Source organism: Fundulus heteroclitus, chromosome 1 (genome assembly GCF_011125445.2).
Source record: "Fundulus heteroclitus isolate FHET01 chromosome 1, MU-UCD_Fhet_4.1, whole genome shotgun sequence".
NCBI classification, from domain to species: Eukaryota; Metazoa; Chordata; class Actinopteri; order Cyprinodontiformes; family Fundulidae; genus Fundulus; species Fundulus heteroclitus.
In genome coordinates this window covers 40,365,154-40,385,863 of record NC_046361.1, presented here as the reverse complement: position 1 = coordinate 40,385,863, position 20,710 = coordinate 40,365,154, and the positions used below count along the sequence as shown (strand labels likewise).

Below are 20,710 nucleotides of genomic sequence, written 5' to 3'. Positions count from 1 at the left end.
ACAGAGAGGCAGGTTAAGGCTGACAGATCTGTTGGGGCTCGGCAAGGATCACGGTTGCGAAAACAGTCCAGATCATGTCCAGGAAAAAAAAGCAAGGGCAAGGTGCAATAATGAAATCCAAAACAAGAACAGGCAAGTCAGAAATAGACCACTGTGCACCTACTCAGGCTAGGCTTTCAAATAATATGGCACTAGCTGTTAGGAGAAACCCCGTGTGTATATAAAGACAGGTGCACAGGTGACAGGAGTAGAGCTGATTAGCATGTAGCAGAGGAGAGCAGCTGCAGCCGATGGTCCTAATTACTGGGTTCAGAGGCAGCTACACACACATCCAGGCCAGAACATGAGAGTTTGAAGCTCATAATTCCTCTTCCTGGAAGATCTTTGCACCTGGTTGTTTCCTCCAGCTTAGCTTGATGTCTCCATTCACGTTGTTGTCTTTTAGCTTCTGTTCAAACTGAGAGACACAAGATTTCGTAAAATAAATACGGTCCATATTTGTGTTCATGTTTATTTAAAAACAGTGTTATAAGAAATATGAGAAATGTAAAAAAAAAAAAAAAAACATGATGTATACCTCGGTTTTGCTAATGAATTGACATTTATATGATCAGTTTTAATAAATTCTACTTTCACTATGTAAACTGACTGTGGGCGAATAAGGTGCAACAGGTTAGGGAAAAGTAAAGGTAAGAGTGGTGCAACCAGTGTTGCCAGATTGGGAGGTTTTCCACACAATTAATACGCTGCTATGTGTCAATCAATCCTGAAGTCTCGTTATAAACTGACCGATCAACGATCACAAAAGTAAAATGCACCTTTCCTGCACGATATTGTTGGCATTTTACATTACAATTTGGGATTTTGTTAGTAAAAATCAGTGGAAAAGTGTAATCAGATTGCTTAGTGCAAGAAGGTGAGGGAGACGACTGCTGCAGCCATAGGCAGCCATCTTATTTTTGAAATTTTTTGTGTTTCTTTCTGTTTTATCGCCACTGCAAGCACTAACCAAATACAGCAGAGAAGAGCTACTCGACCTGCTGCCGAAGCCTGTGGACTTTACTGATCGGCGAAACAGGACTGAAATACAATGGATAATAGGACGTCCGCTCTGCCCGCCGCCAAGGCCTAAGGCCCAGAGAAACGCAGGAGGAAGAGATGCGGTCAGGCACCGGCCTCCGCACCAGGTTAATCCACACGGGCCAGCTATGCCCTGTCTCCTCCTGGTGAATGTTAGATCCCTCGCCCATAAAGTGGATGAAATCCAGCTGAGAGTTGCCTCATGTAAGTTGAACAGCTATCTTTCTTTCAGAGATCTGGATTAATGACTCGGTGCCTGATGAAGGGGTAGAGCTAGCAGTTCTCTTTGTTTACAGGACTGATTGAAACGAGGCGGCTGAGAGACAAACGGGACGAGGATTAATTATATATGTTCATATCACCTGGTGCACAGAAGTAAAAAAGTTCAGAAGCTTCTGTTCACCCGACCTGGAATATCTAATAGTTGAGTGCAGACCAAATTGGCTAGAGAGTCAGCTCGGGGACTATTATTGCTAATACATCAAGCCCAAAGCTAATGCTAAAACAAACCTGGATGAGCTTTACTGCTTTATCAATGGACTTCTGAACAGCAACCCGGATGTGGCTGTGATTGTATCCCAGGAGCATATAAAGCTGCCGCAGCTCCTCACTTTGGTGCATCGGATCACATCTCTGTGGATCTGATCCCTGCCTATAAGCCACTGGTGAGGTTTGGACAGAAGAGGCCCTGCAGGACTGTTTCAAGCACACACACGCACACTGACTGGAATGTGTTTAAAGAAGACGCTGATCTAGAGAGCTATACGTCTTCTGTGCTGCCTTAACTTCTCCCTGCAGCTCTTCAAGGTTCCTGCCTGTCTGAAAACCTCCATTATCGTGCCGGTCCCCAAGAAACCAATCAGTGGTGTGGACGACACCACTGTATTGGGTCTCCTCTTCAACAATGATGAGTCCCACTACAGGGATGAGGTCAGCAGTCTGATGCAGTGTAGCTCCAGGAACAACCTGATCCTGAAAACCAGTCAGACCAAGGAGGTAATAATAGACTAGAGGAGGTCCAAGAGGACTGAACACCTCCTCTCTGCATACAGGGGGAGGGGGGAGGTGGTGGAACACATGGACAGCATCAGGTTCCTGGACATTAACATCTCCTCTGACCTCTCCTGGACTGCGAACACTTACCACCTGGTAAAGAAGGCCCAACAACGGCTCTTCTTCCCCAGGAAGCTGAAAAGGTCTGGACTTTCCACTAAACTGCTCAAGAACTTCTACAGAGCTACAATAGAAAGTGTTTTATGCCTCAGCATAACTGTGTGGTGTCATGTTACAATCACTCTACTGTCATTGCCTATTCGCATACCCCCAGTCAGTCCAGGCAGATGAGCGTTCATACTGAGCCTGGTTTCGGTTCTGCTAGAGGTTTTCCTCCCTGTTAAAGGGGAGTTTTTCTTTCCACTGTTGATTCATGCTTGCTCAGTATGAGGGATTGCTGCAAAGCCATCAACAATACAGACGACTGTCCACTGTGGTTCTACGCTCTTTCAGGAGGAGTGAATGCTGCTTGGAGAGACTTTGATGCAATCAACTGGGTTCGCTTATATAGGACATTTTTTGACCAATCTGTATAATCTGAACCAAAATGTAAAATCTGATTGAATTTGACTTTGGAAAGTGCCTTGAGATGACATTTTCATTAGCACTATATAAATAAAATTGAATAGAATTGAATACGCCGGTTCCCAGAATATGAATTTGCACTTTTCTGCAAATGAAGCCACAAGATCACTGCACAAATAATAGCCCACTACTTCCGATTCATGAAGGTGGGACTGATCCATGTAACATGGCTCATATCATTTGCCAATGGACTAATATCAGAGACCTCAGACTCAGATACAAACTTGCATGCTCTAATGTGTGGAAATAAAAACAAACAAAAAAAAACGTAAATACTAAGTCTGATGTTTATGTCATGTTATGCGTGAGTATCCTAAGCTGGTGTCTGCCTCAAAGGTAATTTCATCATCGTAAAACACAATGAAAATAAAGGTTCTTGATTCTTAAATAAGACACGTGTTATCCTGTATGTTTGGAGGGTGGAATACAGTTTATCAATTTCCCAAAAGCTAAAAGCAGACTAGAAAAATGTAATAGATTGATGAAGACATGCATTCGACTTCATGAGCAACTGAACACAACAGTGATCAACAGGAAACTACCGCATGCTGTACGAAGGTAACTACAAGCAAATTTTCTGTTCTATGTGCATAATTACCTTACTATGTCTAACCCAGTAAAGAATGTTTTTTCCTCTACCGGGTTACATAAGTTTCCAGGTTAAATTAAATGGCATCGCATAACACTAGTTCCACTGTCTTTTAAGTATTTTGCTATTTCTAGTTGCATAAGCTGAGTCTTTGTTAGCTATGATCAGTTAACAGGAATCAAATTTTGCACATAGCTTTTAGAATGTAATATTTGCAGTCCTAATACAGAATTTCTTGCCAATTTATGATCTGATTTTCCCTTGGTAAATGACTTTGTACCTGAATTATCTGGTCTTTCGTGTTTATATGACTCTTTTAGGATAATATAACTATGTACCAATTTACTAAGACTCATATATCTAGTTTCACTGCCTGATGCATTACATACAAGTTTCAACTAAAATAAATACAGACTTTGTAACATCCATAGCACTGAAACAACCTTAATTAAAATCATCAATGATCTTCTCTTGGTGGCTTACTCCAACCTCCTCTCCCTCCTGATACTTGATCTGAGTGCAGTGTTTGATACCATTTCACACTCCCTCCTGCTCCAGAGACGTTCTTCTATCGGCATAACAGGTCCACCTCTCTCCTGGTTCTGTTCTTACCTAACTGGCCGCACTCGGTTAATTTATTTCAAAGTCTTACATTTCTTTCACTCTCCTGTTACTTCTGGTATCCCCCATGGCCCTGTCCTTTTTATCTCCCCATCGGCTCCACCCTTCAGCACTTTAATATCAAGTTTCACTGCTATGCTGATGACACCCAGCTTTACCTATCCTGCCAACCATTTGTGCCATTACCTCCCTCTCACCTCTAAAATGCATTATTATCACTATTTACTTTTCATTTGAGTCAAGCCGGTCATGAAATGAAAATTGCTAGAATGCCAGTGTTTCCGTCCACGGTGAAGCCACACTTTGGTCAATATATTTTAAGTCATTATTGTAATCTGCAGCTGTCCATGTGGACAAGCCAAAGGCTTTCTGGGGAAGACTGATGTGGTCAGATGAGACAAAGATTGAGCCAAAATAAAAGTAAAGAGGCTTAAGGAATCAAAGTGAGGCTTCCAAAACTGTGTTGAGGCTGTTTCTCTGCCAGTGGTGCTGCTTTAATGCGCAATGTGGATGAAAACTGAAAAATAAGGACTGCTGTCAAATGATCTTTAAACCACCAGCTAGAAAGTTGTCCCATCAACACAATGATGCCAAACAAACTGGTTTTAAAATTGTTTAGCCTCAAAGATCGCCTTCTCAAAGCTTTAACCTCAACCTTTTTGAAAAGCTGTGGATTCAAAGCTGACCTGAAGCCTGAAACCAACCAAATAAATACATTTCTGTCAAGAACATTTGAAAAACATGCAGCCACACTAAAAGCTTGATGCTGCCTTCAGTGTGTGAATGAGATGAAACTGGCTGAGGAACATTTATTGAAATCTTAGTGGGGTGGAAATCATTAAGCTGGTATGTACAATTTTGATCCTGTCTCCAATAAACTTTAGTTCCCAATTTGTTTTGATATCATTGCAGTTATAGTTTTGTCATTTAATCTACTTTGACAAAAAGCACAAAATTATCATGATGTTCATGTCTGTAAAACATCCTGAGCCTCCAGGGGTTCTGGTTTAAATTGCGTCTCTCAGAATGGTGTTATTATGGATAAAGTGAACTGGCTGTGAAACATGGGTTACCTGCTTCAGCAAGTCTTCTAGCACAGCAGGGTCACTCAGGTCCAGGGAGGAGGTCTTCCCCAGCTTCACCCTCACCACCTGCTTTGAAACTGGAACTTTAAGAAAAACAAACTAGAATCAAAACGTACTCAATTTGGGGCAATAGTTCAAGTTTTATGTTTGAGTAATATACAAAATAAATCTCTTTCTGGAAACAAATGTCACTTTAGTCTTTAATAATCATTGATTAGGTTTGGGTGGACCAGTCGATCGAGACCCTCAGGTTCTGGTTCAGCAGCATCAAAACAGACTGGAGCGACACTCACACTGAGGAACTTCAATCCATCGTTCCCTCTCCTGTTCGTAGATAAATAGCAAATGTACTCATGGAGTGCTGCAGGGATGACTACTATGAAAAATTTACTTTATTTCACTTATGTTTCAATACATTTCATTTTTTAGACCAAATATTTTAATTATGTCAATTTCAGCAATATACTCTATAAACTTTTTTTTCCTCCAATTTATCAGTTACCCTTGTTACTGTTAACAGCAATTGGATATCTACTTCTTTTAAGATGAATTAAAGGGGTAAACATCAAAAGTATACCTCCAGTTCTGGCATGTAATCAAATAATATTGGTTCTGACGTTTCATTGAGCCATTTCTGTCCAAAGCTTGAAAAATTCATATATAAGGTAATACCCTACATACAATAAAATAGCCGAGATATTACAAAATAGGAAAGTTACTCTGGATTGTTTTCTCTGGCTTTCCATCAGTGTTCCATCTTCAGGTTTATTTCAAGCTACAACTTTTCCAGCAGGATTACAACTAGCAGTGCCCTAATCTGCCTGATGGGAAGTCTGGAGAGGAGATTTTCTTTGCTTTAAATTTATTTTAGGATTTCTTCCTTGTGGCTTTTGAAAAAAAATCCTTAAAGAAGCAGATGGATTCCAAGGGGTCATGCAGCCAGGGTCAAAAAGTGACTTTAGAGTGATAGTTGCAAAATAAGGTTTTGTTTCAAGGCTTTCAAATATTTAATTTTAATCTGTTTGACTTAACAGAAACTAAAGCCCCATTTACACTACCCTTTTTTAACCGTGCCAAGACCAGTCCGAGCTTGGTAACTGAGATAACTTTCAAGTGTAAATGGAACGCAAACTGAACTGAACTTTTTCAGTGGCTCGGTTCTCTGACCGCGTCATCTCCTTACAGTCAGCTGACATTTCAGACATTAATAAAAATACTAGCTTCCCTACCGTGCCACGCGTTTTCCAGTGATGATTCTGCTTAGCAGTGTGATGAACCTCAACTTCTATCGTTGTTTCCTGCATCTGTAAACCTTGAATAGACGTTCGTTTATCTTATCCACTTCCCAAAAGCCGACTCTGTCAAGTAAATTTACCAAAGGTTGCCTTCTTCGCCTGACTCTCCGCAAACAACGAAATATCACAATTATAACCAAACATAATTTCCTGAATGTTACGGGCGCCACCATTTTTATTTGCTAGATTCCCTCCTTCAATCCTAGAGAGCCGTAGTACCGTAGATCATCACTAGGAGGCGAGGAACCGCGGTACGGTGATGTGTAAACTGTCATAAGAACCAAGCTCAGCACGGTTTACTGATCCAAGCTCGGTCCGAACTTTACATGGATCGGTTAAAAAAGGGTAGCGTAAATGGGGCTAAAGTGTGAGAGCAGAGGATGAAAATGAATCATTTTGCCGAGAAAAACCTAAAGAGCAGCTGAATCCAGGCTTACCATCATAACAGAAAAAAGGCATTTTCCAGTCACAAGGCAAGTCCTCCCATTTTCCTCCGTCTTCCATCACTGCTGCTCCACAGTTCTCAGTTGATCCATTAGGTTCTGCTGTTCTCCAGTGTTGAAATGAGAAGATGCTACCATCCACCCACGTCCAGGTGGATCTGTTAAGACCGATCCAGGCTTGAGGCTTTACTCCTGATTGTATCAGCGCCTTTATCTCCTCATTCTCTGTCGTGCTTCTCACTCTGGCCAGGTCTGTGTGATGCTCTCTGCAGTAGCTCAGAGCTTCAGTCCATTTCAGACTTTGGTTTATGAAGATAAATGAAGCATCCTGCCCTGAAATTATACAGCAGATAAAGTCAGTTTTACCCTTCAATAATCTCTGTGATAAAATCTGTGAAACTGTAGGACAATGATGACCTTTCCCCTCCAAAAACTCTTTGCTTCTTTGTTCATTGAAGCTGAGCTGCTGATTTCTTATACTGAGACAAACCAAACTCTTAATCTGGAGAGAATAAAGCATCCTTTCTAAACACTGAGCTAATTTCATATGTTTATGGATGTTTTCCTGAAATTTGAGTTTATATAAAGCCATCTGCAGTTGCATTGGACTTTAATAGAGAATATCATTTATTATAGAACTCAATTTTATTTCCTTTCAGTTCAGTAATTCTTGTTGAATCACAGAAAGGTTCAAACACAATCTTGAAGTTGTGATATCACCTAATTGCAGAGAAGCAACAGCTGACAGACAGGCAGAGAGAGTAAAGATGTGAATAATTAACAAATGTTGCAGAATTTTCATTTCCTCACATTTCTCCACGTACCAGCATGCATTTCAGGATAGGAACCAAGACTGCAGCTTTAATCAGAGGCTATAACCTAACAGTCATTTAAGAATCACCACAAATACACAAAGAACAGAAAATCCTGGAATCCTACCTAATTTGGAAAACAGTATACTGTTGTATAAAAAGACCCTTTGCAGAGTTAGAGCAGCATGTATTTCATCATTAATTGAGGAGAACAAAAATAATCCTAGATTTCTCTTCAGTACAGTTGCCAAACTTACTCAGAATCACAGCTCCGTTGATCCATCCATTCCCTTAGCTCTTAGCAGTAATGACTTTATGGGATTCTTCATGAATAAAATTGATTCCATTAAAAATAAAATAATTGGACCTCCCAAACATGATTACCTCGTCCTCAGTAAGTGAGGCAGCGTTGGAGGAATCTTTAGAACCTGCACAGTGTTTGAACTGTTTAGAAGCAGTATAGCTTTCTGAGCTATCTAAAATTTTAGCTTCATCTAAACCTTCTACCTGTATGTTAGACCCAATCCCAACCAAGTTGTTTAAGGAGGTATTCCCTTTGATCAGTGGTCCTATTTTAGACATGATTAATCTATCCTTAGTAAATTAATATGTACCACAGGCTTTTAAAGTAGCTGTTATTAAACCTTTACTTAAGAAACCTTCTCTTGATTAAGATGTCTTGATAAATTACTAACCTATATCTAATCTTATTTTCCAATCTAAAATTCATGAGAAAGTAGTTGCTAATCAATTATTTTAAACATTTACAAAGTAATGACCTACTTGAAGAGTTTCAGTCAGGCTTCAGAGCTCATCATAGCACTGAAACAGCTCTGGTGAAGGTCACCAATGATATTCTCATGGCCTCAGATAATGGACTTGTGTCTGTACTTGTCCTGTTAGATCTCAGTACTGCATTTGACACAGTTGATCACAATATAATATAAAAAACTGAGTTTTTCAGTTTTCAGTTTTTTCTCTCAATAAATATTCACAAAATTATGAGAAAACTGTCTTCCTTTTAAAAATAAATAAATAAAAACTCAAGAGTTTATCTTCAAAATTAATTAGTTTTATTGAGGAAAGATTTTTAACGTCAAGTGAATTCTGCTGATTATAAAAACTATCTCAAAGAGTCACATTTAGGTAAAGGTGGAGAGCAGAATCACCCTCACCTTGCACATCAGAGCAGACAGCTGTGGAGGTCGCTCTGCAGTTAAAATCATTCCAGAATCCATTTTCCCACATCGCTGCGCAGCTTTCTGCACCCCAGTAGTTGTTTGGTTCTCCAGGTGCCCAGTTCGTGAACTCAGCTTCTCCGTCTATGTAGATGTTTGTGTCAGAGGTGGTCCACCTCCAGCTGTTCACATCATCAAACAAACCAATCCAGGCTCGCTGCAAACAACAGTTTACATCTGAATGCTGTCAAACTCATCTCTACTTGTGATACTGCTACTATTTTAAGGTTTAGCTAAATATTTAATTACATAAAACATTTTCTGCTCTTTGTGCGGAGAACTGTTATAACTGTTCACAGAACACACATAAGCTGAAGAGTACAGCTTATGATTTTAAAATGTTGCATTGCACTTTTTAAAAAGATCTAAGATACTTTTTAGGTGAACTGAAGTTACATGTTTGGAATCATCATCCATGTAGACCATCGTGTTCGGATCGACCATGTTGTTCAGCTTTGTCACGTCCTCCATGCTGCTTATGGTCACCAGGTCAGTGTACTTTTCTCTGCAGAAACTCTGAGCTTCGGTCCAGTTCTTCAGTTCATTGACAAAACGAGGCTGACGCTCAGGGAGAGAGGAGACGGCACACAGCACTGCAACACAGATGCATTAGAACTTTTCATATCCTTAAAGGAACAATAAGTCAAATGTCATTAATTCAAACAGTAAGAGCTGAAAAATAGTCACTAAAGGTATCGTTTTAGATGGAATATGGAACCATCTCTGTGCGTTATTCTCCTGTCTCTTGTTTACAAATCTACAATTGATTTATCAATTATAAAAAACATTTCAAACTCTGAAAAAGAAGACTTGATGAAATCTTAAAGTTTCTTTTTTAACACACACAAGGAGTTAGATGATTACAGGATTATGAAAAAAGCTCTCCAGAAAGTCTCCAGAGCTAATGAAGTACATAATGTAATACGGGCTGATGATGAACGGCGGTGTGCATCAGAGCAGACTCAGGATTCTGGGATGTAGAGGTTGTGCAGAGGAATGCTCAAAGATCCCCCTCTCTGTGTGCTCTTGTGAAATATTGACGTCGTGGGTAAAAAATAACTAGTGTTAAAATCCCTCTAAAATCGGTGGTGTGGTGAGCTCGACCATATTCCCTGTTACTCACATATTAAAAGATAATTTGGACATTAAATGTATTACGTAAAATAGATAATATAAGAGCTCTGTAATGGTATGTTTTAATTGATCATTTTCTCTTTACTGAATTATATGGTTGATTAATTGTCTTTTCTTTTTTAAAGGATCAAGCACTTATGTATTAAATAAATGAAATAATGATTGTTTTAGTGCAGACAGTCTGAAGAGAAAATAGATTTGAATAATGGTCAGTTGAGAGGATATGGAGCAATATAGGAGCTGTCCAGAGAGAGCAGCTGCTGTCCACAGCAGAAGAAAGAGGAAGTGGAACCAGACGGTTTGGTTCAATGAACTGCTGCCTGGGGTGAAGGCGATGAGGTAATAAGGGACTTTTTGCTATTGTTCAGTAAAGGGGGATGTTTCGAAGTTTTTGCAACCTCCCAACGGCTCTCTCAACACATAAAAGAAAGGTGATTTGGGTGTTCAGTGCTCAGATCTCATCTCAAGAAGACACGAAGTGCGGAGCAGAAGAACAAAGACCCAAGACGAGAAAAGAAGATCAACGAGCCGAGGGGAAGAACACCTGTCTCTGAGAACCACAGAGACTGTGGTTCCCACTTTTACACACTTTTTTGGGTTTTTCCACGATTCGGGGGCCAACGATCTGCATATCCTGTCAAGAAGAACTGCTTTGGTTTTGACCTGGTTGATGAAAAGAACCTAGATGTTCCAAAGATGAGAGTTGCACCCATGAGATGTCAGTTCTGAAGCTGAACCAACTTGAGACGGACCTCAGACACTGACATCAAAGCAGGGGCTCAGAGCGTGAGTCTTTGTAAATGGGACATTAACGGGACATCGGGGTTGCCATCGAGAGAAGGGAAGTTGTTCGGCTGAATGTTATAAGAATTATTATTTTGAAGTCACTATGGCCTCACACCACTCGGACAGAGGAGGCCTGGAGACCTGATGTCTGTATATAAGATCCACTGTTTGCTGATTGCAAGGTCAAATGCTGCAGCTGCTGAGGGATACTGATTGTTTAGGATAGACTGTCTTTGTTTTGTCTCATGGGAAGGTCACTATGCAGTATTAGGGGGAGCCGAAAAGTGAGACAGGCAGAGACAGGGCAGACACAGACTGCGGCGGGACCGTGGGGTGCGATTACTTTCCATCTATGTGATCTCTGCTCTGTTTCCTCAATAAAAGTGCTGGAACTATATCACCGCCGTCTCCTCATTTAGTAAAGATGGGAACTCAGTTACTATTGTTTAGAATTCCATCTACAATTCCCATAACACTGAACAAACCCTTTACTCAGAAATCAAAGTCACTTTGGGATTCGATCTGAGGTTTGGGTCAGTCTGCTCCTCTAAATTTAAAAGCTTCTCCTGAACGTATTAGTAAGCCGATAGGAAGTTGATTAAATTTTAATTTGTAATTTGTTAAATTGCTTAATGCTGTTGCTAATCCCCTGCTAAAGCATACTAATTAAATCAGCATATAAAATGTTGTTAGAAGTTGTGAACATTCTCTTATTGAGTCAACATTTTTCTGAGCTCTTCTATGATTGTAAAACAGACATGGTGTGTGTTTCTAGAAATATTTAGGAGGTCTTAAAGGCATACTATGCAACATTTTTCAGTTAATTAATGTGTTCCATACAGTTTTGGATGATTAAATGAGTCATTTCAGGTCGAACAAAGGTTTTCTCGGCCGCCCTGGGGGTCTGTGGGGGAAATACCGCACTTGCAATTGCAGGAGCCCTCGGTCCGCACACTCAGAAGTCTCGTGCAACACCGCGAGAGTCGGCCTTGCTTTACGGCGAGAACTCCATGTGTTTTTGCCCTGCCATTCACTATATGCACGCGCGAAAGCAACAACAAAGAACCGCGTGTTAACCTCAAATAAACATGCAAGCACATTGAGTTTTTATTAATATTATTATTATTATTATTTTTTATTTTTATTTTTTTTTTGAATGTGCGAGGCGGCCGCCGCGGTAACGTCTCGCCAAGATAGCGCTGCGGGAAGCCTGATGTTCATACTTTCACTGTGTTAGTCATTGTTTGTACTGCCGTTTTTTTACTTTTCGTTGCGTTCGCCTGTCTGCTAAGCTCAAAACAACCGCGCCTGGCTTGACGGAGAAACCAGAACAGCTGAGCATCTTTACAACAGTGCACTTTTACTTTCGCCCTCTGGGGGGAGCCTCGCTGGAAAATCAACCCCGGTTGCATAGTATACCTTTAAAAGGTTGCCTGTAACCCAAACTTTAAACAACACCCTTAGGGACTTTTGAGTTTCTAGAACTTTTACCGATCCAGTAACAAGTGCCGTTGTATAAAAGTAGGAGCCACCGTTAACTAGGACGGTGGTCAGAAAAAAGGTTGCCTAACCTGTCCACTGAAAAAGGGTGTGGCCCTAGGACGGAGATGGTTAGCAGATCGGTTGTGTCCTACTTATCTAGCTGAAAAGGTCTCACAGGAATTCTAAACAGGGTAATACTTGTTAGATTCAGAGGTCTTTAGAACCCCAGCTAGTCTGAGCTTTAACCCAAAATAGAGAAGGATGTAGGAGGGTTTTTTAGTTCTAAGCTGATAGCAACACTATGCATCAAAATGAAAAAAAGATAAAATCATTTAAAGGCATATTTCCATATCTTCTATATATCATTTCTAATGTGTTAGTCTCTGCTTACCCCATGAGGGATTAAGCGGGTCAGAAAATGGATGGCTGTATGGATGGATAGTCTCTGCTTTTATATCTATCCTCCTGTTTTAATCTCCGTTTAACACTTTGAGATACATGACGCTCTATGAAAATAAACATGCAAAAAAAAAGCTTAATTGATTTAATGGTATTTTGAGCTGCCAATAAATATGAAGGGTGTTAAAAATATTTGAACGGAGAATGTTTCAAAGATGAATCTCATGACTTTGCAGTAGATAAATAAAATAAAGACACGTAATCAGGAAATACCTGAAACATAAAACACTTACATGATGCAGCTGTGATGAAGTGAAGAAGTTCCATCTTCCTCGTGTTTTTCTTTGCTCCTTCAGTGTGTGACTGCACATCTGCAGCTCTTTATTGTTGTACTTATGATATTCTTGTCACGGACATGCAAAACAATGCAAACTATTTGCATTTTTGTTTACAATACACAGCCCACTCATGAAACTCCATACTATTCAAACTCTCTTATTTACATCCTATTTTACACACGGCTGATTTCCCTCAAGATGCTTCAGAGTCACCAGAGCACAAAATTCTTTCATTTAAGTGGAAATCAGCCCAGTTCTGTATAAACAGGTAAATTACCCATAAGTCTAATAACCGGCTGTTCCACTCTTGGCAGCAATAGTTGCCACCAAGTGTTCTTGATAACTGGCAATGGGACATTTATTGCTATGGAGGAATTTTAACCCACTCTGCCTTGCAGAATTGTTGGACTTTAGCCACGCTGGAGGCCCAGCAGCATGAACGGCCTGTTTAAGGTCCAACCATTTAAATTGGGTTTAAGTCTGTGCTTTAACTATGCCACCTTAGTTTTTTTTAGGCTTACAGAAGTGAGCTTGAGGTCTGCTTTGGATCCTTGTCTTACTTAAAACCCCAAGTGTGTCTGGAGTTTAAACTGATAGCTGCAAATTCTCCTTTTAGATCTTCAGCTTGAGAGCAGATTTCATTGTTGCATCACCTGAAACAAAAGTGGCCTGGTCTTGTATAGCGCTTTGTCAAGGATCCTAAACCACTTCACAGTCATTCACCCATTCACTCACTCACACGCTGATGGTGGTTAGCTACATTGTAGTCACAACTGCCCTGGGCCAAACTGACAGAAGCAGGGCAGCTCAAGGACACAACCAATAAGACGTTTGGAGCGGAGGTTCCAGTCATCAACCCACGGGTTACAGGACAAACCCAAAGCTGCAGCACCACTGCGCCTCACACGTTGTCCCATTCCTGAAGCAGGAAAAAGGCCCCGGATTATCCCACTTCCACCAACATGTTAAGCTGTAGCTGCAATGTTCCACTTTGTCTCTTCAGCCCAAAGAATCCTTTCCCAAAATTGGGGCTCATCAAGATGTGTTTGCTAAATTTGGTAAATACGTCCCTTCATGTTCGTTTGGCTCTGTAGGAGTTGGAACTTTCCCATGGAGGCCATTTCTCTCTTTGTTATCGTTGAATGGTGACCTTTGACCTTAACTGAAGCAGTAAAACCTGCAGAGCTTTAGATGTTTCTCTGGGTTCTTCTGTGTCCTCCTATGATAATAATTACTTTTGACAGATGAGACGTTGATAATGGCTTTGTGAACCTTTGCAGACTGATACAGATCAGTGACTTCAGAGTTTCTCGCCTATTGTTCAATTCCCTTAATTGGGGTATTGATGTGTTGCTTTTCAGAGAATATTTAGTTGCTGCAGTTTGCTGCAGGAGCGACTGGTGCACTTTATGAAACACATGCAATCATGAGAAAACTGCCTTATGTGGGTCTTCCAAACAGACAAAGACCCGATCCATAACACCACATTAATTACAAAATAGCCTAAAGAAAATCAAGTCAATGTTTCAGAGTGGCCATAAGTGAGTCCTGTTCTCAATCTACATTAAAATCTGTATGCTAAGATAAAAGGTGTGTGAGAAAAGTGACCAACAAACCTGACCCAGTTTAACCAGTTCTGTCAGGACTGATGGGCCAAAATCCAGCACACTATTGTCAGACGTTTAAAGAAAAGACCTAAAAATATCTTAAACGAGTTTAAAAGGATATTTTGCCAAATATGAAATTATTGTATGGAAAACATTGAAGTTAAAGAAAGTAAAAGAACAAAAATCTTTCTCTTTGACCAAAATTAGATCCTCCTTTCTAATTAAAACTGAGAAAGTTCACCAGAATTTGATGTGAGACAGTGAGAAAAAGATTTCATATTTTTGTAAATCTACAGTGTAAGTAAATATCTGATGTCGACAGTATGAACTATTACCAGCTAAGTAGTATTTATCTCACACTAAACCTTCAGTAACCACTCATCCAATTTCAGCTAAAATCTTCCCATCAAATCTATTGGTCTGTCTAAAGAAACTAATCACATGTTGACAGAAGAAGCCAAAGGGACATGGGGACAACATTAAAAAGATTCAGATTTTTCTTTAGATCTAAAACACCTGCAGTATGCAGGAATTAATGGCTGATCGGAATATAAATAGTATTGAGTGTTGTGTTCCATCAGAGAATGAGAGTATTTTATTTGTCACCGTGGCAAAATCTCTCCTTGGCCACTTCGGTTCACATTACACATAATGAAGGCAAAAACTGACAAAGCAATAAAGACGCAATACAGTTTTTTTCTTTTAGTGTTCAGGAAAGTCACAGATAGAATACAAAATAAAAGACTCTGATTCTCTGATGTTTGTCACCCTTTAATGCAGGAAGACCAACAGCCTGTGTTGCTGAGCCTGGAGCTTTATTGCCCCGTGCAGTAACGTCTCAACTGTTCTCAGAACCTGGTGCTGGTCCATTCTGGGCATTCCAGAATCACAGGGTTAATGTGAGCGACTCAGTTCACATCCAGTTAGTTGTGAACTGAGTTGATTTAACCTTTGATTGTTCCACATTAAACCCTTAGGTTGGTTATGACGTGCCAAATAATAAAAGTTATTGATCTGACAGAGCCCAGGAGATTTCACCAACTTTGCAGATGGTTCTTCCTCCCTCTCAAGGCTGGACATTGTTCCAGTCATACAATTAAACCATAGAAAAAACCGGAGAGGATATTCTTTCATGATTTAATGATTTATTTGAAATCAGGTTTTATCCTTGTGTCTACCAGCAGCGATGCCATCGAGGCCTGACATCCTGGAGGAAGTGACATCACCAGTGGGAAAGTCACATGGTCGTGTCGGATATTTCAGGAAAAGACGGGTTGAGTTAGAGTTTCTTGGCACAGATGAAGTAATTACGTGTGGTGCACTTTTCATCATTCAGGTGACGAGAAGCCCCTGTGAACATGTTAAAAGGCAGAGTGAGAAAGGAACTGCAGCAGAAGGTTGAAAGGTTTCCATCTTCAGTATTGCTTCTGAAGACAAAATAAAACACGATTGATACCCATAAAGGGTTAGGATGAGTTTATCATTTGCAGCAGGTTCCATTTAACCATTAAAACAAACCTATTTTTTAGCAACAGAAATATAATTTCTGACAAAGCATTCTGTTTAATGCTGTAATTAAGAAACACCCAGAATGACTTTAAAAAATGTGGACCTCTCAGATTGATCTCCATGCAGCTCTCTCTTCCACCGGTGTTGTTCGGTTCCCTGCTGCCCCAGGAGACGTAATTAAATTTGGACCCATCAGACCACATCCACACACCGTCCTGAAAAAAGAGGATTTTATGAGTTCATGTATGGAGCAGAACTGCAGGCGCAAAAACAACAGAACCTTGTTGTACACCCTGCCTGTAAAAAGGAGCGTTACCGCAGGTCATTCATCCCTGCTGCCATCAGATTATACAATGCTGCAAAATAACTGTAACAATAACTGTAATTATAACTGTAATCACAACCGTAACTATAACTGCAACTGTAATAACCAACATACAATAACTAATGTGCAATTCTATTTAATACACTATGCAATAATCCTGAAAGCAGTGACTTCTGCGTCTACTACACCCGAATATGTCTCAATACACACGCGTATAAGTCACCGTGAATGTACATAGGACATCCTCTGCCTTATTTCTTTTTGTATTTTTCTTTTTTTCTTTTTCTTACCTACTCCTTTTGATCCATGGTATAACAAGGACACACTGTATATATTTGATGCACCTCGTCCTACTTGACACCTTCTTCCTATGACTACTGATCACTGAGCCAATGTGACATGAGAATTTCTCCAATGTGAGATCAATAAAGCCTATCTTATGTATTAAAGCTCACCCTTGCCGCGTCGTTGCCTCCAACCCAGGTTTTGGCATAGGATCTTTTCTTGGTGTAGACCAGACTCTTCAGGTACATATACTCACTGTAACTGTGGAAGGAGGCCAGGTTTGCACCATAAGCGATGCAGATACGCTGAGAAAACAGGGACAGTGTGTAAATGAAAGAAGAGGAGAAATGCAATAGAAAATAGATAAAACTTGAGAAGATCTTTGGGCTTGGGGCAGAAGGCGTGAGCATCTCGACAAGGTGCCATAATGCTCCTAATTAGCATCTGACCCTGTAGGACCAACGGGCTAAATAAGAAGTTCAAGGGTTACTTTCAGAAGAAAATCTGCTCTGCAGGGTAAGCAGTTAGCACAGGTGATTAGCACCAATAAAGATCCCCCCCCCCCCAACCACCCCCACCACCTTTACCCGTCAAGAACAGGCGGGGATCTACAGACAATAGCGGGTGGAAATACTTGTTTGTTGTTTTAGTTATGCAGGGGGAAAATTATTCTGTCTACGGAAACATTTTTCTTCCATATTCAAAACGGGCCTAAATCTATGCAATATTCTGGTGAATAACATTGAATGAAAAATTATAGGCCATTTTTATCTATTAAATTACTTTTTTTATGGTTATGAGAGACCAAATCTTTATTTACAGCTGGAGCCTAACCATGAAATATTGGATCTCCATTATATACATATGGTACATGTAATATTTAGGTATCTCAGTTATAACCTGTGTTTTAACATAAATAGCTCTGTCACAATAATAAGATATGGGTTGTTTTTTATGGTTACAGTGAAAGAATCTGTGGTTTATTAAGACCATAATAATTTGCATGGACTGTCATTAAAACAAATCATAACTCTGATAATCAAGACTCAGTTATAACTGATTTTATTATTTTAATAATTTAATTTTTTTTTGTCATTGCAGGGATTGAATGTCTCTTCTATGGCCTACAGATGGTATTTAATTAGTTATGTTATTCCTCATAATATAAAAAACTGTATCTGCAAAACTTACATTGAAAATGCACTTATTTATTTTTAAACACGTCACAGCATTTTGTCAAAGCTCATTTCAAAAACTCTTTTCTGCCTTGTGAGCTGTCACTAATTTACGCTGCTATTTGATGCAACCTTCTAATAGAGATGTTAGTGTACCTCAGCAGTGGCCCAGTCCCTTTGGTAGTTAAAGAAGAGGAAACAGCGTTGGCCATACTGACTCCATCCGGAAGGACATCTACATGCAGGAACTGTAATAAAAATGCAGAATAAGGGCAGAAGAATTTGCCTTTGATCAACTTTTACTCTCTATATACATACATTTAAATATAAACATGAAGATTTGGTGGGACATAAACAATCTTTAAATATGTATATATACTGTTTTTTCCAAAAAGAGATGAAGACAAAGTGGAAGTGTAGGACGGTCTGGTTAATGCCTGATATTACCAAAGATCCACACATTGTGCCATACTGATTCCCCCTGGTGGCGGTACTAAGCATTGCTCCTTGCTGGCTAGCAGGCAGAACAAACTGGGTTCAAATCAAATCAGTGTTTCAGGTTTGGGACTTTTTTAAAAATACTTTTCTTCTCTAAAACACATAGGAAGTGATTGACAAAGGAACTAAAATGCTTTTTAGTGTGCTGGGGAAAGAAAAGCTGGCAGAGGGAAGACCATTATGAGGGGTTCTGGTTGAGGTGTTGATCTTTCTCTATCTTTTTCTTATTTTGTTATCCTATTTGATAATTTAAGCTGATAACTTAAGTTGCGCTAATCTTCAGTACTTTAAATGCACATTGTTGTGAATGTAAGAAGCACCTACTTCGTGGAGCACACACCCCCTGTGAAAGAAAAAAGCAAAACATTAGAACCAATTTCATAAGAAATATCCATGTTTTTACCTTATTAAACTGTAGAATAGCTCTTATGATTAAAATGAAAAACTGAAGTCTTCATTAACTTCGACTGAATTTTCTGACCAGAATCTCTACTTATTTAAATTTTTATTTCCACAACCATTACGTCTCAAACACTAGTATCATAAAACTCAGCTCTGTCAGAAACACTTCCAGAACCATCGGCTCTGTTTGCTGTTATCGACGTCGCTCAGCTCTGGACTTCCGGTTGAAGGGAAAAATCTGCAAACTTACGTCGGCACCAGTCCAGAGCGCGCAGCTCAGACAGAGAAGCAAAGTGAAGACAAGACCTGAAGCCATCTGCAGGGAGAATGATCAGAAACGTCCATTCACTGTTTGGTAAGTCAAAACTCAAACCCATAGTATTTAATATTATCAAGCCTAAAAGGAGCATGAAGGTACAAGAGAAGTCCAGCCTTACCTTGGTCGGGTTCTCAGCTGGAGAGTACCTGCAGCAGGATGGTTAGTGAAGGCAGCAGAGTCTTTATATACCTGCAGCCTGTGTCTCTGCATGTAAACAAGTATTGGTCAAATATTGCTCCAGCTTTCAGGACATGAACATGTTAGAAAAACAACGGTATCAGCTGTCATGTTTGAGTGCTAACATTTCACCACCTCTATGTCATCTCTGAGGAAACTGCAGGGTTACACACCGACGTGGGGAAGAGTGTTATTTAATCCAAGTGGAGAGCATCGTGTTTTAGATGAAAGGTTCTTGAAATAATTTGGGTTTACTGGTGCCAGTGTCCCAGTAAAAAGAACAGGACTGGGCTGGTTCTGCCAGTCTGGTTTTATGCCGATGTTTGGACAATTTTCTTCTCAATGGCAGGAACTTTCCCATTGCTGGGAGTGAGAAACACCTTTTTTAATTCAGCTGAAGGTCTCTGGGAGCCGGAGTCTGGGAGTCCACAGGCTTTTCAGGTCCATTTTTTCCAATAAAGAACATTCAACACACAACAGGTTTTACCAAAGTGCTGGACAAAAATAAGATAACATATTAAAAAAAGTATTTTTATCTCCCAGTTTCACCCTGAATGGCGAGGCTTGCATTCATGCAAGAACCCAAAACGCCAGGACCAGATTAACTCTGAGAAACCGCCGGATGACGGACAGAATTCTGTCGTTTATCCTCCACAGGTCAGCCGCCCCTCCATGGGTATTCCTCCCCAGACCGGTCCTGGCCGACCATCAAACTGATCATAAAAAACACCGTTGCTGCAGCAGAACGTTCACTGCAGCTTCTCAAGACCCTTTCGTTTCTGACACATGAGCTCAGAACCGGCCAGTCCTGGGGTTCTCTGGTTAATGCCAGCAGAACTCCACGGTACCGGGCAGAGAGCACAGAGCCTACTAGAGGACGTTGGGCCCTCAGGCCAACCTCATGAGGTTCATTTCTAATGGTTGGGTCAGAAATATTGTGGCCTGCTAGAGCTCATTTTGCAGGGCTCTGGTAGTAGCCTTATCTTATTCCTCCTTACATAAAGGAGCAGATACCGGTCCTCATGATGAACCTCTGACAGTCTCTTAGGGAAACTGTCCATCTCCTGTAACCTCCTCCACCATGCTGGGAGACACAGCGAACCTTCTGGTTAAAGGCCGTAATGATGAACCATCCTGGTGGACTTCTACAGGGTCCAGATATTACCTCAGGTTACCAGTAGTGAGACTGACCCTGGCCAAATGCTGAAGTACTGAAAAGCTGTTAGAAAAGGAGGAGGGCAAAAATGTCTGAGGCTTCCAGCTGTAGAGCCATTCCTGTTGAAGGTTGAGTCTGTGGTTGATTGCAGCCTGACAGGTGTGACTGATCAGGTGTAATCAGGGCTGCACTGGAGGGAGAAGGAGCCTGGAAATGCTCAGGGTGCAGCATGCAGAACTGCTCCCTGACAGAAATAAAAACTACTGGAATTAAATAACAATGCCTCAATAATATTTTTTTTATTGTAAAAATAAATT

At 40.3% G+C, this 20,710-nt stretch overlaps 2 protein-coding genes across 5 annotated transcripts; both read right to left on the bottom strand.

Moving 5' to 3' along the window:
* Positions 1 to 6,882: 6,882 nt before the first annotated feature.
* Positions 6,883 to 13,004, bottom strand: LOC118557134 (L-selectin-like). Its single transcript, XM_036126603.1, has 5 exons — positions 12,896 to 13,004; positions 9,198 to 9,394; positions 8,739 to 8,958; positions 6,960 to 7,084; positions 6,883 to 6,909 (listed from the first exon to the last, which is right to left on the bottom strand). Exons 1-5 carry the CDS (start codon positions 12,927 to 12,929, stop codon positions 6,883 to 6,885), a joined length of 603 nt encoding a protein of 200 aa, XP_035982496.1. The 5' UTR covers positions 12,930 to 13,004.
* A 2,671-nt stretch (positions 13,005 to 15,675) lies between these two features.
* Positions 15,676 to 20,559, bottom strand: LOC105922878 (galactose-specific lectin nattectin). Of its 4 annotated transcripts, none has more exons than XM_021314380.2 (8): positions 20,429 to 20,559; positions 19,179 to 19,264; positions 18,992 to 19,057; positions 18,664 to 18,682; positions 17,998 to 18,089; positions 16,837 to 16,971; positions 16,160 to 16,271; positions 15,676 to 15,897 (listed from the first exon to the last, which is right to left on the bottom strand). In XM_021314380.2, the coding sequence occupies exons 3-8, from the start codon at positions 19,055 to 19,057 to the stop codon at positions 15,827 to 15,829; spliced, it is 495 nt and encodes a 164-aa protein (XP_021170055.2). In that variant the 5' UTR covers positions 19,179 to 19,264; positions 20,429 to 20,559; the 3' UTR covers positions 15,676 to 15,826. The 4 variants fall into 4 exon arrangements, with proteins under 4 accessions (XP_021170055.2, XP_021170058.2, XP_012714261.2 ...); XM_021314383.2 differs by having other exon boundaries at positions 20,403 to 20,526; XM_012858807.3 differs by having other exon boundaries at positions 20,236 to 20,524.
* Positions 20,560 to 20,710: the final 151 nt, after the last annotated feature.